Source organism: Drosophila willistoni, chromosome 3R (genome assembly GCF_018902025.1).
Source record: "Drosophila willistoni isolate 14030-0811.24 chromosome 3R, UCI_dwil_1.1, whole genome shotgun sequence".
In the NCBI taxonomy this organism is placed as follows: Eukaryota; Metazoa; Arthropoda; class Insecta; order Diptera; family Drosophilidae; genus Drosophila; species Drosophila willistoni.
This window is the reverse complement of record NC_061086.1, coordinates 16712380-16729197: the sequence shown is the minus strand read 5'-3', so window position 1 is coordinate 16729197 and position 16818 is coordinate 16712380. Positions and strand designations below refer to the sequence as shown.

Genomic DNA, 16818 nt, shown 5'->3' with positions numbered 1-16818 from the left:
GCAACAATTGGAATTGCAACTGCAACTTGAAAGCGGTTTTTGTGGCAAAGAAACAACAACAACAAAATTTTGTATATACTTAGTATTTTTGTTTGTTTGTTTGTTTTTGGTCAACTAGAAAACCGCAAAATATAAACAGTTATGTGCCAATTTGAATGTAAAACATAAACTTCATGATGTCATTTTGTAAAAGTTATAAACTTTTTTATTTTACTGTGTTTTATGGGCCAATTTGCATTGACATTTCACATTTCAATTTCACTCTCACTCCTTTTACAGAGAAATGGCAAAACGCAAACAAATCGAACAAGAGAGAAAGATGGAGACACAGAAACACAGAGAGAGAAAGAAAGAGAGAAAAGGAAAAAATGAGCCATAAAGAGAGAGGTGGAGGAGGCAGACAAAAAACTTGTTTTTTTGGTATTTTGAATGGAATTTTTCTTTTTATCTCTCTTGTTGGGATTAGCTTGATTTAACACTCTCGTGGTTATTTGTCTACGAAAAAATCACAAAAGACACTTTCAAAATGATATTATTTGATTTGGCACCAACCCGGCAAAGGTTTGTTTTTTTTAGCTTTTTCTATAAACTGGCACTCGGCGGGCCACGTTAATAGAAATTTTTTAGTAGATATTCGTTTGAATACCTAATTATTATTTTTTTTTTACCGCACACGGCAACCGATGCGCTTGAAGCACGTCCACCAACTGAGCTCAATGATGGCAATAGGGCCATAGGGGGATCCATGGTCCGTGATCATGTCTAGAAACTCACCACACTTTGGCCACGTTTGTCTGGGCCAAGTTGGTAAAACGGGTTTGAGTTGCGGTTTGAGTTGAGTTTCGTCAGCTGAGCTAGCAACAAGTGAGAGATTCATTGACATAATAGTTGCTCTCCCACTCTTTCTCTCTCTCGCTCTTCCTCTTTTGTCGCTGTCTACTCAGACTCTCAGCTAGATTGTGGGTGTTCATTTTAAGAAGAAGTCAGAAAAGTGATTTAAAGTTGGACAACGACCATGATTGCATTTACGGAAATTTTGTCTGGCAAGGCAACTTCTTGCAATTTCTTGACAAGTGACTTCAACGAACTTCGACTATTGAATAGCCAACGACTCAATCTAAGGTCTTAAGGCCTTTACCCAGCATTTGGCATTACGCCTACATACATAGTATTTTTTTCGGTTTTTTGTTTTCTTCTTTTCTTAACGTTTATTTGTTTGTTTGGTTTGGTTTCATTGGATACTCAACGGTAAAGATCACAAAAGGCCAACTCAGGCCAAACTCGCATAGGATGGAATTTAAGCCTTGAAAGAAATACCACAAATAAAAAGAATTAAAATTGACTGTTTAGCCGAACATAAAATATTAAAACTGTATTTTTTTTATATTTTCATGTTCAAAATGTATTTAGACATCGCTTTGTATGTTGGCTTCCACTTCTTAAAAACACAACTGAAAAAAAGTAGACTAAAAATCAAAACATATCGCTGAATTAACCGAGGGAATCATGTTGTTTTAAGTAAGGTTTCACAAAAGACTTTTCCGTCAATAAATAACTTAACTATGGCCTTATTGATTGTTTAGGAAACTTAACATTTAATTCGTTAAAGCTGGGAAAGCTTGGCTTAAGTGTCTCCTCTTATCGTATAACTCAAGGAATCATTTCCAATCTTTTAATAAACTTAAAGAATTCATTTCGTTTATCCCCAAAAATAAACACAAACACACCGATAATCAGAAGTCATATTCAAGGTATTTTATCTCTCTTAAAAGCCGAGCTGCTCCCCAAAATAAAGAATAGCAATGATTTCTTATTTTTCCCTCGCCTTCAAATACCATCAATGCAAATATCAATCCAATGTCTCATATGAAGACGACGCACCCATTTAACCCAAACCGTCAGCTCACATCAAACACGAATACCAAAATCCAAGAATCAAGACTTCATCAGTCAATGGAAATATATTAAGAGTTAAAGACACACAGGATGGGCTTATATTTATTTCATTTAAATATTTGTATTCCCTTTCCTAATTCAACTGAAACTTTTGAACAATGCTTTTGAACACAGAATAATTACATGCAATTCCTCATGAAACAGTAAATTTTCTTTTAAATGTCTAAACTATAAAGAACTTTTATCTTTAACGAAGTCCATTTCATAATGTAAATGACCTTTTTTTGAAGGGTATCTACAAATTTGGAAAAGACGTCAAAAGGCATCAGAAATTATGGAAATAATGTGAAGTCGGCGACTGTTATAGATGTTATTGTTGTTGCAGTTATTGCGGTTATTTTTGGTAAAACAAAACAATAACAACAAAAAACTCACTTTTACCTTGTTGCACAAACTTGGCCAAGTGTGCACCCAAAAGTTGCATGACAACCCATTGTTTGCCATAGTTTTTGTGTTTGTTCGTTGGTTGGTCTGGCTGCCTGGAGCTTATCTCTTTGCTATAGAATAATAAACAAAACTAAGCCAACTTTATGCACTCATTTTTTGAATGGAGTAATATTTAAAAAAAAAAATTGTGAAAAAAAAGAAGTACAAAAAATAACCGCAAAAGCAGCTGCATGAATCCGTCCATTTTGGTGGCCAAGAACACAGGTGTCAGAAAAATGATTTTAAATTCAGAGCCATTTAACAAATAGTTAAAGAAAGATGCAAATACAGAGGGTTACAACAGTAGAGAGAGATCGAAATAATAGGTACTTAGTAGATTCAAAGGACTGACTCCTAGTGGGCGCCATACATGATTACATTGACATTACTTTGAGACAGACGAATTGTTTGCCCAGACACATTAGTCTGGAACTCATTGCCAATTAGGTATACCATTATGAGTAGCACATGTTATTTTTCTATATTTTTTTATGCGACTTACTGAGCACCTTTACTCTTGACCTCTATAAAGAAATGAGGAAGTTAATTTTCTAGCTGATTGCATGTTATGTTTAAATTACATAAATAAGTATGTAAGAAGTCGCTTCGAGTTTAAATATATATGTAAATCTTAAATTCTTTTTACTTGCCATACTTCCACACATATGTTATGATGAAGAAATTGGCGCCTCTAATGGGCAAGGCCACTTTTTTTTATTGACCTGATCAAAAATATTAACAAAAAGAGGAAGGTAGTTCATTTTTATACCATACACCCATAGGGTGAAATGGTATATTAAAGTCGCCAAAATGTATGTAACAGGCAGAAGGAAGCATCTCCGACCCTACAAAGTATATATATTCTTGATCAGGATCAACAACCGAGTCGATCTAGCCATGTCCGTCTGTCCGTCCGTCCGTCCGTCCGTCCGTCCGTCTGTCCGTATGAACACCTAGATCTCGGAGACTGTAAGAGCTAGAGCCACCAAATTTGGTATGTAGACTCGTGTAGTATGTAGAGTGATCAAGTTTATTTCAAATTTTTGCCACGCCCCTTTCCGCCCCCGCAATTTAAAAAAAACGTTTATCTCAAAAACTATTCCAGCTAGAGACACCATATTTGGTATGTATATTCGCTTAGTAAATGCACACATTTTGTATGTATAAAAATTTTGCCACGCCCTTTTCCGCCCCCGTAATTTGAAAAACTTGATTATCTCCCGTATTTTTTTACCTTATGCAATCAAATTTGGCGCACTTAAATTTGATACTAATATCCAGCAAAATACTGATCAAAATCGGACAAAAAACAGTCGAGTTATGCATATAAACGTTTTTCCATAAGGCCGGAGTTGGCCGTTGGCTGGTGGGGGCGCTAGGGTGCTCGTATGATTCAGTGAGCGAGATACTTAGCTATGCTTGTAAAAAGCATGTGAAAATGCATTTGTTTAATAAAGTTGAAATATTTGCTTTACTGGTGTATGGTATACCTAAGTCGGCGCGTCGACTTACTTACTTCATTTTCTTTAGTCGTTCATTAATCCTGACTTGGAAGTAACATATTGTTTCAATTGAAAGGTTAATTCATTGTGTAACATTTGATCAATCATCAGTCAGATATAATTAACCGTTAAAAAGCTATAAGGGGGTTTTCAAACTTACCCAAAAGCTCGGCAAAGTGTCGTATCTTTACTTTCTTTATTTTATTTCAATAAAAGCGTTTTTTGTACATTTTTTGTCAATATTGCTTTTTGAAACAACAATCAAATTATGGTGCAGTTGGTTAAGTTCTTCATTATGTCTTTTAATTTCATTGTTTATAAAAGAGCTATTGATATAGTTATCTGGTCGATCTGATTTAAAAGTATATACGTTAGCCCATGCTATTTTTCCCCGACCCAACTTTTAGCCTTTCAAATTAAATATTTTATTTACTACTTATAAGTAACTGCATTTCGGAACCTATTTTCAATTTACATCGAGCAAAATTAAAATCACAAAAATATTTTTTGAAATTATTTCTTGGGGAGCAAAAATTATTTTTAAAATTTAAAAAATACATAGACCTAGATATTTTGAATACTACAAATAAAAGTCTATCATAATGCAATATTAGGACACTTGTTAATTGTCGACTGCGCCGCATGTGTCAAATTTTGGCTTACAATTCTAAGTTTTGTGGATTGTTTGTGGCTGTTTTAGTCTCCGGAATCTTATACAGAGGGAGGGCCGAACAAACGGATAGACAGGTGGCCAGATCGTCTTGACTTTTGATCCTGATTAAGAATAGAGGAATGAAGAGTTCACAATGCTTTCTTCTTCCTGTTTTTTTCCCTTGATTGTTATATTTAGATTAAAGCTAGCTATATTCATTTCAGAGTTTAGACTATTTAAATGCCTTGGGTGAATTTAATACTCACTATGACTACTTAGTAAAAAAAAAAGTTTGAAGGAGAAAGAACAAAGTAAAATTAATAATCTCGTATAATATCTTATTTAACTAGATGTCAATTTAATTTAAGACAAATAATTAACATTTCAAATTTAATGAGTATTTATATATAAAATGAAAAGTATAAAAAATATTGATAAATATAAGTTATATCATATAACACATCAATTTCACAACTAAGATCAAATTATTAAAGTCATAAATACTTTTAATGATCAAACAAGGAAACATTAAACAATTCAACTTTAATTCGGTTAGTTTTAATAGTAAATTATCTTCTTGTGTGTGTTTTTTGGGGTCTGGGACAGAGTTTATATCATTTTTGTGTGTTTGTTGTGTTTCGTTTTCTTTTGGCTTTGATTTTTGTTGAAATCCACGTGATTTGATGCGCAAATTTTTCATGTGAAATCAAGACATCATCAAAAGGAAAAAAACAAACGAAAAAATAAAATAACGAAACACATGCAATGGCATTTGAAATCAAATTGTTGTTGCTCGCGTTTTTATGTAATGTGGAAATGATTTTAATTTCAATTTTAAGTTATTTCTATGCAGATCAGGGTAAAAACTTTCGCCCAAAAACTAGAGGCAACTAGCTGGGAAACATTTTTGCACAAACACTCAATTTATGTCAAGTAATTTTAAAATGTCCAAATAAACATATTATTATTAATTACAATATTACACATTTCCGATTGATGTCAATTCAAATTTAAATTAACTGGCTAATGCCGAATGCTAATTGATTACATACGAATTGGTTGAAATAAACTTGAACATTGAACTATTCAATTTTGATTTGCAGTTGATTTGATTTTAACTACATTTTAAATCGATACTAACTTAGGGACGAATATCAAATGAATGTAACAATTTACCAATTTAAAAAATCTTCATGTCGCTTCCATACAATTACATGTTATGTAAAAATGTCCAACTTAACAAAAAGAGTCCGTGAAATCTTAGCTCACTCCTTTACAACGATATTAGGCTTTCATTGTAATATATTTTTGACACCACTTTCATCCTGGTCCCCCAAAGGACGAGATATTTTTATTTGTTAAATGTTTTTTAATGCAATAAAGACCTTTTATCTTAGCTTTTTGCACGCCCATACAAAATCTAAAAACCGCAGTCGATGTCAATCACTAAGCACTAGAGTCTGATAAACAATTCAATGGAATTTAGAAGACTCACCTTTTTTGTCAGAGACTTTTATGGATTCTCTACTAGGTTCCCATTAAATTATCCAAAAATTTTATAGGTTTCATACATCTTACTAGCAAAATTCATCAAAGAAAACAATCAGTCTGTCAAATTATACAATAATAGATAAGTGCCACTGATACTAGGAGAAATTTCTTGCAACCGTAAGCCTTCAAATTATTAATATCTGTACTAACTTTAATAATGATTAAGTAATCTTGGCGTATATAAACATTAAATGTCTCTTAATTGAACAAAACAAATGCCACAAACCCTAACGAATGTGGCTGAAGCAGTTGTCATTGTTGTAGCTGTTGGAGCAGTTAAGCGACATGCCACCAAAAATGATTGACAATCACTTTGCAAACAATTTCATTTGTTCAAGACTTGGAGACTCGCCCCAGACACCAAACTCGCACACTCGCAGACACACACACACTCACACACTCACACAAACACAAACTCACACACACTTCCCCATTCATGCCAGCAAACCAGTCGCATATGAAAGTAAAAGTAAAGTAAATGCAATACATGAAACGAAAAACGAAGAAGACGAAAAAAAATGCATTTTAAATAGGCAGACATGTTGGTGAATATGTATATATGTATACAGGTAAATCTATATGTGTAGCCACCTATATACATGCATACATATATATAAAAATAAAAACAAAACCAAATAAACAAAAACCCCGGTCAAAACTAAACAGAGCCGGCAACAAGAGATAGCCAAGAGTCGCTGCCACACCGGTTGTGAGTGCAGACAGAAACATATATGTATGTACATACATATGTATATATATCCTACATATGTACATATCAGCATTCATATGTATACCGATTTGTCTACATACATATATACATAATATAACGAAGTTTTATATAAAACCGCTAATGAAATGCGTTCAAAAATAAAATATAAAAAATGCCGCTGCGCTTGTAGTCAGATAAACAAAAAATTGTCCCAAAAAAACCAAGAAAAAAATCTGAAAATAAATTTTATTTCATGGATATGACATCATAAGACATAAGATTGCATTAAGCTTTTGGGCATTTCTTTGAATAATCTTGATGTGAATTTCTGGAAACGACTTCAAGAAACACAAAAGCACGAAAGAAAACACAAAGAAAAAAGGTTACCAAGTGAATTTTCTGTTTATTGTTTATATAATATATTTGTTTTATTCTGAATGTTTTTTTATTTGGTATTTGCATGCAAAATGAGGTTTTTACTTATAAATGCGCTCAGTATATGATAATTGTTAATATGTATGTTTATTTGGCTTAAACACAATAATAAGCAAATTGTTGTTAAAGGATAGTATGTATGAGCTTTTGTTCTTTGTCAAAGCAGGTCTAAATCCACAATAAAATATATCTGTGAATAAAATGCCAAGAGATATAGTCTTCACCTTTAAAAATATTTATCTTTGATTAGGGGAAATTTCCAAAAATAGACTCATTACCAGGGACATTTTTCCCACAAAGTGCTTCAAATTGTAGAATTGTAAAATATAGTCAGAGTGACTAAGACCATCTATGTAGGTACAATTGTAGACTATTAATTATGAAAGTGGATTGACACAAATGATTGAATGTTTTCACAAAAATAGGTTAAATTCAAACGTTTAGATAAACGGTAGGAACTTATTCTAGTCCTGAGGAAGTGCTATGGATATTTTTAGTGGGTTCATTAAATGTCACACAATAAATATATGATAGAGTTGACATCAAAAACCGTAATTGAACATGACATTTTGCAAAGGATTTTATAAAATGCGTATGAACATAATATTTAAGCTTTTCATAAACCATTGATATACAGTGAAACCTCGATATAACGAATCTGAGGGGGATCGCAAAATTATTCGTTATATCTATTGATTCGCTATAGGTACTGAAATGTAAAACCTTAGTCCTTTCAAGGGACTTAACAAAAAATTCGTTATATTGGGTTTTTCGTTATAACGAAGTTCGTTATATCGAGGTTTCACTGTATAGTATTATCTATCGAGAAGCCTCCTTTGCCGAGAGGTATTTTATAAGGTAAAAAAATATAGAGTAATCTTTAAAATAGAAAAATATTTGAGCAACGGAACAGATTATATGAACTTTAATGCAGTCAAATTATCTTTTTTGATATCTGTATATACAAACATCAAGCTGATCGAAAGTATTAATTAATTGTTAACAATCGATTGGTTAGCAAATATTATTGAATTTGTTTCCTTTAGGAGACCTGAATTACATTTCCTAACTTTATTGAAAGATTTCGTATATTTCAGAAAAAATTAAAATTACAAATAAGATAACAAATAATAATTGCCGATCGAGTTAATTGACACTATCTAATTAACTAATTTAGTTTATGATATGTTTTGCAAATGAATCAATCTCGTTTTTCTCCTATATGATTTGAGTCTTATGGCCTGTCGTTGACACATTCAAAATAGCCCTGACCATGACTGACTCTTTAAAACTCAAATATCTTCGCACACTGCATAAAATTTCATCAAAACAAATTTATGCATAAATGTATTTAACACGACACCGAAATAACAATTATTAAAAAAAAGTGCCTTTTGGCGACAAAAAAAAAAAAACAAAATAATAAAGGAGAAAAACAAACTCAATATAAAGCATCTTGTGAAAGTTTTTCACTCACACACACAGAGAGAGCGGGACAGGAAGCAGGTTAAAAGATTTATGCAACAATTTGGATTTTGTTAATTTTTTTTTCTTCTCTTTTTTGTGCTCTCTCAAGGCTGCTTTGCCAGTTGCATACTAAGTGAATTGTGAATCAGATTTTGAGTTTATCGACAACGACCTTCAGCAAGTACTAAAAAAACGTCACAAAATCTATAAAAAAAATCCCAAAGTCAATTGACAATTTTGTCAAGTTAACAATTTCGCTTAACATTTATTTGGCGTAGACCTAAAAAATGATTCATCCAATGGGAATTTCTAGTAAAAAGGCGAAAAAACATCGAGAAGTTCCCTCCATTAATTTGGAGACCAACGGTAGAAAACTAATTAATTATACGTGTTTTTAAGTTGAGCGTAAGAAACGAAAAATGAAACTTAATAAACCTTTTTATAAAAGAACATCTCAAACGAGATGAGATCGTGCATCTTGAAGAGGTCATTATAAAATGAAATTCAAGCCAAATTTTGAAAGACAACAGAGTTAAAGATATAAATAAACTGTTAAAAGTTTAATACTATTTTATGTTTTGCTTCTCCTTTTGTTATTGACCTTCAAACCAACAAAAGTAAAAACATGCAGAAAACATCCCCTTCCATAAATCAAAAGATTTAGCATACGATTTGTGTTTAGGCAAATATATAAATATTAATCAGGTGATTTAGTTAAGTTGATTAAGTTGTGCTTTGATACAGTTTAAGTTTTGAAATCTTTAGCATGATTTTGGGCACAGGGAACAAAATCTCGATTTGAAAATGCTTAGAATGTAGTTTACTATAGCTTACTTTCTTACCGAAAAAGGTAAATTTAAAGTTATTAGAAATTAGAAATTTATTAGTGGTATAGTCTATATTATTGGTTACTCCAATTAGCCGTGGCGCTCAATACAGTTATACCTACGTAATGGAACCTACAAAATTTTCTCATATTTCTCCATGCAATTAGTATTTCTTTTTGTTATGTTTTATATTAGTTGCATTTGCTTCATCATTTAGATCCGCTTAGCGATTAATTGCTTACTCAATTGCCTACCAATTCAACATGAGTCTCCACTCCCAGGGTTAGGGGGTTATGTCGTCAGTCTCTGCCTACTTTAAGTCCATCGTGCGTATACGTGATTTTCCATGCACGAGTGAACTTAACCCTCAAATGCTTAAATTGTTACTCATATTGTTTGAAATGTTTCTTCATTTAAGGGGAAAAAGAAAAATATTGGTTGATAGGCGCTTAATTTGATTATCAGTTTTTTTCAAAATTTATTAAGTGTTAAAGGTCAAAGGAAACAAATCATTTAGGTCAGCATTGAAAGAAGAGCTCCTAATTAGTAACAAACAAAAAACAAGAGGAGAATTCTTCAAAAGCAAGTTTCTTGCCCAAGTCATTTGTTTGAACTTTAGAACATGCTGAAGCTGTTGTTGCTAATTTGACATTTAAGAAACAAGATGCAGAAGAAGAACGAGAAGAAACAGAATTCATATTTTTGTTAATCTAATCGAAATGCCGGCTATTTCATGTTGTAGCGCGTGTGTTTAGCATCAATGAGCAATACCAATCACAATCGCAGTCACACACTCAAGCACTCTAGCACTCCAGCACTCGAGACTCGTTGGACAAGAGCTGAAGGTAGACCACTTTCAAGCACCCGAAACAATACAGCAAACCAGAATATTTGCGCCAATATGTAAATTTTTTAGAACCAGAAAATAAAAAAGAAAGAAAGAATCGCTTAAAGAAATCTGCAATATTGATTTTTGACAAAGCTCAAGCACAAAGATCAAGATTAAGAGAAGTATGTATGTATATGAATATAGGAAACTGGTTTTGTAGTTGTAATAGAAAAGCATAAGGTGGTTAACTAATAAAGGTTGTATTCTATTAATTTTTAAACGACCATAATTCGTTTATAATATTGAATTCATATTAAAAGCAACCTTTGAGGCAGATCCACGGGGGTTAAAATGGTGGACATTCCTTTCTTGCCATAAAAGGTATTCTTCAGCCTCTGTAAAAGTCTTGGATCGTAATCCTTTATTCAATTAAATATAATTTAAAACTGTGTTTTCAAAACTACTAAATGAAAACTTCATATTCTTCATATTCTTTTAGCATACTCGTAGTACTTCTTATGTAGGGTATTTTTAACTTTCACATGGGAATATCAATTTTTTTTTCTTAACGCCTATAATTGTTTCTTTCATTTTGCTGTTGCTTATTTCGTTAATAATTTATCAATAGTTTTTGAGCATACGCAAAGCAAAGCGAAAAAAAATACCAAAACGAAAACTGGTTGGTCATGAGTTTTTGTGTTTATTATGAAAATTCTAAATGACTTGCTTTATGGCACTCGCTAATTTTAATGGCTCTTCCCAGCCTCATCTCGCCCAACCAAATATACGAAAAAGTCGTATGACAAGTTCAAGTTGCTTAAGTCTCTCGCTGTCTCTAGAGAAAGACCTTGACTTTCTTTTCAAAAGAAACAAAAAATAACATAAACTTTTCTTCATCAACTTTGAGACTAACTACAATTAGCCAGCGAGCCATAAAAATGAAGAAAAAAACTTGGCAAAGTTTACATTACAAAGCGCAAAATTTTGAAAGCATTTTAGTATGATGTTTGTACAATCATCTCCAAGCAAAATGTGGGGTAAATGTGGGTACATATGTATATAGAAAGTTCAAAACATTGACAATGAGAAGGGCATATGTTTCTAAAAGATAAATTTCACTTAAGTTTTTTCTAGGTTTTTTTTTTGTTTAAATAATCGTATGCAAATTCCTTTTGAAATGATTACTTTATCTCAGGCATAACTAAAACGGATATCCATTCTTATATAGTTCTGACAGTTTAAAGACTGCCTTTTGTAATGTATTTGCTTTTGTTTTTAGTTTCAACAATGGTCGAACAAATCAATTAAAAGTGACCGCCAAACTTTGTTAACTTTTGTACTCTGCTTCCTTTTAACAAAAGGTTTACTTTTTTTCGTTTGAGCTGCACACTTTATTTTTTTCGAAGCACTTGTTCGGAACTATTGCCGATTTCCACATTGGTATCAATTTAGGTTTTTTATTTATTTTTCTTAATTTGTTGATGGCGAATGTTACCCGTTTCGTTGTGTGTCATTCGCATGTTGCATCTATTTTTGTTTTACTTTTTTTTTTTTGGTTTTTAGTTTGAAAGTTGTTTGCTTCCTGCTGCTTTCCGGTATTTTTAAGCAATTTTTTTATTTGAAAAAGATCAAAATACCCACAATCTCCTATGCAAAATTACGATTTCAAATGCACATCAAATGTGACTGAGTTAATTTCGCACACTGAGCATCTGACAGAGACAAAAACGATAAAAACCATAAATCAATAATCTAAGGACACACTTGAATAGGTTCTAACCACTTGGCACACTTGGTGGATGCATTGACGAGATAATTGAGAGCATTACATTGACATCAAAAAGTCGGTCTAAATAAAAATTGAACAAAATTTGAACACCCTTGCTAATTTTCTATCAGATTTCATATTTGTATTTATAAGAATTTTTGACGTGATTTGACTGAATTAAAGTGAGTCTTATTTTTTGTTGGAATTCTTTCATAATTTGTTATTATTGTAAAGAAGATTCTTATTCTTATCAAAGTTTATTGTTTGTGCTCTTGTCTACGAGTTAGAGTATTCATTAAGATTTTTGCTATTTTATATTCTTGATTGATTATCAAATTTGGCCAAGAACACAACATTATTGTTGTAAATTTCGGCGACCGACTCCAGTTACTTCCTACAAAGAAATTCAACAAGAAGAGAAGAAATCAAATATACGTTTTTTTTCTTAAGGTTATTAATAAAAAATGTGTTTCCTTTTTTTTCAAAATTCTCGGCGTTCCATTAATTTGAAAAAGCATAAATTTATTTAAAACTGTAGCTGAAACAAAATTGGCAGCAGATACGATAAATTTATCTGTAGTTGTTTAAAAAATGCTGACTTTTTAATTATAATATCAACGTACAAAGAAGCAAATGACCAACAAATAAAAATAAATATGCAATTGGCAAAAATTTTTAATTTTGCTGGGTTGAAACCGTTTTTTTTTTAAAAACACATCGATTGGCGCCAAATGACCTAATGTTTCTTTGCAACACTACCCCTATTCTTCTGAATGAGAGGTATGGGAACCCTGCCATGTCGATAATTATCGGATCGCAACGAGGAGGCGGTTTTTGTTTGTTATTATTTTTGTTGTTTTTAAACAATTTTAAAAAGAAATCTCGTCAAATTTCTGTTTTTTAGTTTTGGATAACCACAAATATGGCTAGCACGTCTAGATCTTACCGGAATAGTCAAAGAGCTTCGCAATCTCAAAATCGAGAACAGCAGAGAGTGGGCGAAGAAGTTAAGAGTATAGTGAAATTTATTTTGGATCATTCTGCTGAAAAAGTGGCTATCAAAGAGAAGGACATGCACGTTGTAGCTGGGGGCAAGGATATGCTAAGGCAACACCTTCCTCTTGTGGTAGAGGAGCTGAAACGGCGATTTGGCATTGCGTTCCGATTATTGGATACTTCTACTCCACAAAACAAAGTCTACATTTGCGTGGCCACTTCGCCCATGGTGTCCATATATGAGCTGACGGAATCACAGCGTCCCCAATTTACTCTACTGCTCATTATTTTGCTTTACATATTTCTGCGTGACAATAGGATTGAGGATCAGAAATTATATGAAATGTTAGCCTTACTAAACATTCGATTGGATGAGGAACATGGATACTTTGGCAATGATCTAAAGAAGCTAATTGAGGAGACATTTGTGCGTCAGCATTATCTAAAGCGAGAGCGTTCAGAGTTGAGTGCATATGATGATCCCAAGGTGTACTTTCAATGGGGTCTCCGGGCCAAGGCGGAGTTTTCGTATCCGCAAATGATACAGTTTGCCTCGAAGCTGTTCCAACAGGATCCTAAATATATTGAGCAACGTTTAAAGGCGACCCAAAGTCAACAAGAACAAGCTGAGCAGTAAATATATTATAATTTATAAACACCTTTAAATGTAAATAGAAGGCATTTTCTGTTTTTAATGTTTTAATATATCCTTCTTTGTAAAATCATTGTGTTTAATTTCATGCTTTAACATAACTTTACAATTTATGAAGTTATTGGAATTTTATCTACATCTTAGAACTTAATCTCATTAAGTGCTGTAATTCTACATTTAACAATTATATTTCATTCAGCTAATACTTGGCATAATCCGTATCCATTATCAGTTTGCCATCTTTATCTTTCAGTCGCACGCGACCATTTGAATAGCGTGTCTCTTGGCTTCCATCGGGATAAACTAGTTTAACAGTACCATCTGGATATTCTCGACGTTTATTCAATTTCGTGTGTATCTCTTTTTGTCCATTTGGTAGATTAAGTATCTTATCACCACTTCTCAACTGAACCAAATGTGTGCCATCGGCGTAACGCCATTCTTCAAGTTTTTCCGTATCATTAGGATCTACCACTTTAATGGAGTTATTGGGAAAATGTATCTCAATGGTGCCATTTTTATGACGATGTTCAGTTTGGCCATTTGGAAATTCAAGAATTTCTAATCCATCTAAATATGTTGTATGCCAAGTATTGGTCTCATTATAATAATATTTAATGGTGCCCTCGCGTATGTCCGTTTCCTTTATGTCCTTATTAAAGTATAGCATTCTTATGGTCATGCCATCGGCACTAATTTTCTTTAGGTTGCCATTCGGATACCAAATATCTCGGCTTCCATCCGCATTGACAATCTCACGTTTTAAATCGCTGAGTGGACTGGAATCTGTATTAGCTTCTGACTTTTTTGAAGCTGTTGGTTCTTGCTCTTTGGCACCCTGCGGTGTGACAACTCTTTCGTCTTCATCGAAGTTATCAGAATTGCTTGATGCATCTTCACTTTCCTCCAATTCTGGTTTCTTTTTACTTCTGCTCCACGATCGACGTGGCTTAGAATTGGGTTTGTTCGGAGCTTTGGATGGCACGCCGTCCAGGGATTTCGTGCGTCTGCCATTCTCATCAAGGACTTGAGTAATGGTCTTTGTAGGTAGCTGAAAAGTAAATATTTAAATTTATAATAGAATTTCGACTTATTATATAATTTCTTACCACTTTTGGCGCTAATCTGGCTATATTTCTATTGATCTCTTGCAACATTTTGGTATTATTTTCACGACCAATCTTGATTAGCTCCTGCTCGAGACGTTTGTTCTCTCTGTGCAATAGCTCGATCTCATCGCGATAGTTTTTCTGCTCTCTCTCGCTGGCCCTTAATTGGGCACGTAAACGAGCTTGGGCTGAAACATGCTGCTGCTCCTTCTGTTTAAGCTGAAGTTGCAGCTGCTCCACTTCCTGTTTGAGGGCCGATATTTCTTTCTTATTATTCGAATGAGCACTGCTCTTTTGGAGACGCATTTGTTGATCGAACTTGCGACGTTCCTCTTCGATTTTCATGCGTTCGTCGTGTAAATAGATTTCAGCTTGAATTTTCTCATCATGAACGCGATCCATGGCTTCTTGATGTTCCTCCTGACATTTGGCTTGATTCAATTCATGTTGTTGTTTAAGACGAAGAAGTTCCAAATTTTGTGCTTTAAAGGTGGCTATCTCCTGCTCCAATTCTTCAAGTCGTTGGCGTACCAAATTTGCTTTAGATTGAAGATCTTCCTGCTCCTGGGAGCTTGCAGATGGTTGCTTGTTTTTCTCCAGTGCTTGGAAAAGGGCGGATTTGAATTGTTCAAAAAGTTGTACATTGTCGGTTAAAGTAGATTCATTAGAATACGAGTGGGTGTCATTTGAGTCTGAGAAGCGGACCCGAACTTGGGGTTTTCCTCTTTGATGGGTGGTCAATGTTGAATCCTCCTCCTCGTCGTCCTCGTCCTCTTGTTGCGGCTCCCTCTCCTGGTCTTCCTCATCTTTATCCTCAAAAATTTCTTTGATCTCTGGCTGAAGGCGAAGATGCCTCATTTGTTGTGTAAGTATTATCTGATCTGTTTCATTTTTTATGTCCTCTCGTTGACGCTGATCTTTTCGGGCCATAAAGGTTCTAATGCAACTGGAGTTCATATCAAAATTACCCTCTGTGGCTTTTTGCTCAAGTAACTCAAAAATGCTAACATTGGAGTCGTCCTCGACTCGTATTTGTGCCGATCTCCTTTGTATAAGTGGCATGGCTTTGATATTTTGGGTATCCAAAACCTGAGCCCACTTCACTCCTACCAACGGACTTGGATCTGAGGATTCCGTCATCTCATCATCTGCCGTTTGTTCCGCAAAGCGAACTTTGGCTGACGAATTAGTTGAGTGAGTAGAGTGGGAAGCGGAGGAAGTAATGGACTTGAGATCAGGTGTAGACTGACAAAAATTCTTAGATTTTATTAGTAACTCCTGAAACTGCTGCTCCTGAAGATCTAGGGGCGGGGGAACTGATTCTTTGCGAATAGGTGCAGGCTTTTTTAAACTACTCTTTTTAGACACTGGCATAGTTCTCCGAAATTGAGGATGAGCATTGGCAAACTTGTAGCGGGGTAAATTGTCTAGGCGTAGTTCATCGGGACTAATTTTGAAACGCTGCTTCAAGCCTTCTCCACGTTTCAGGAACGGACGCTTTGGTTGTGGTTTTAGGTTTATCTGACTTTCATTTGTATTTGCCATTTCTGGCATTTCTAGAAATTCTTCCTTTTCCGACTGTTCTCGCTCGTCATCGTCTCCCATTTGAGTGTCTGTATCCTTGTTAAGAAGACCCAACATTTTATACATATTTCGTTGCTCCAATCCAAGCATTTGACGCTGATTCTGCTGACGCTCCTGAAGGAGACGTTTCTGTTCATCCTGCCACTGATTTAAAGCGGCCAGCCGTAGACTTATGTCCTCCTGTGAAGAGCCGTTCCCGCTTGGTTCTTTGGGGTTCAATGAATTTTGCATTTTTCAACATTTAAACATAAACAAACTCTATTCTTAAAATTAAATTTAAAATTAGGCCGCAGTGTGACCGTATGACACGCACCGAATTACCCTCAAGCAAGCTAAACTTCACTGGCAACGCCGA

General features: G+C 34.0%; 2 protein-coding genes across 2 annotated transcripts; one reads left to right on the top strand and one right to left on the bottom strand.

Annotated features, from left to right (window-relative positions):
* Positions 1-12980: 12980 nt before the first annotated feature.
* LOC6650318 (non-structural maintenance of chromosomes element 3 homolog) lies at positions 12981-13843 on the top strand. Its single transcript, XM_002074180.4, has one exon. It carries the CDS (start codon positions 13045-13047, stop codon positions 13753-13755), a length of 711 nt encoding a protein of 236 aa, XP_002074216.1. The 5' UTR covers positions 12981-13044; the 3' UTR covers positions 13756-13843.
* On the bottom strand, positions 13800-16776 carry LOC6650317 (interaptin). The gene is made up of 2 exons (XM_002074179.3): positions 14880-16776; positions 13800-14821 (listed from the first exon to the last, which is right to left on the bottom strand). Exons 1-2 carry the CDS (start codon positions 16692-16694, stop codon positions 13970-13972), a joined length of 2667 nt encoding a protein of 888 aa, XP_002074215.1. The 5' UTR covers positions 16695-16776; the 3' UTR covers positions 13800-13969.
* Positions 16777-16818: the final 42 nt, after the last annotated feature.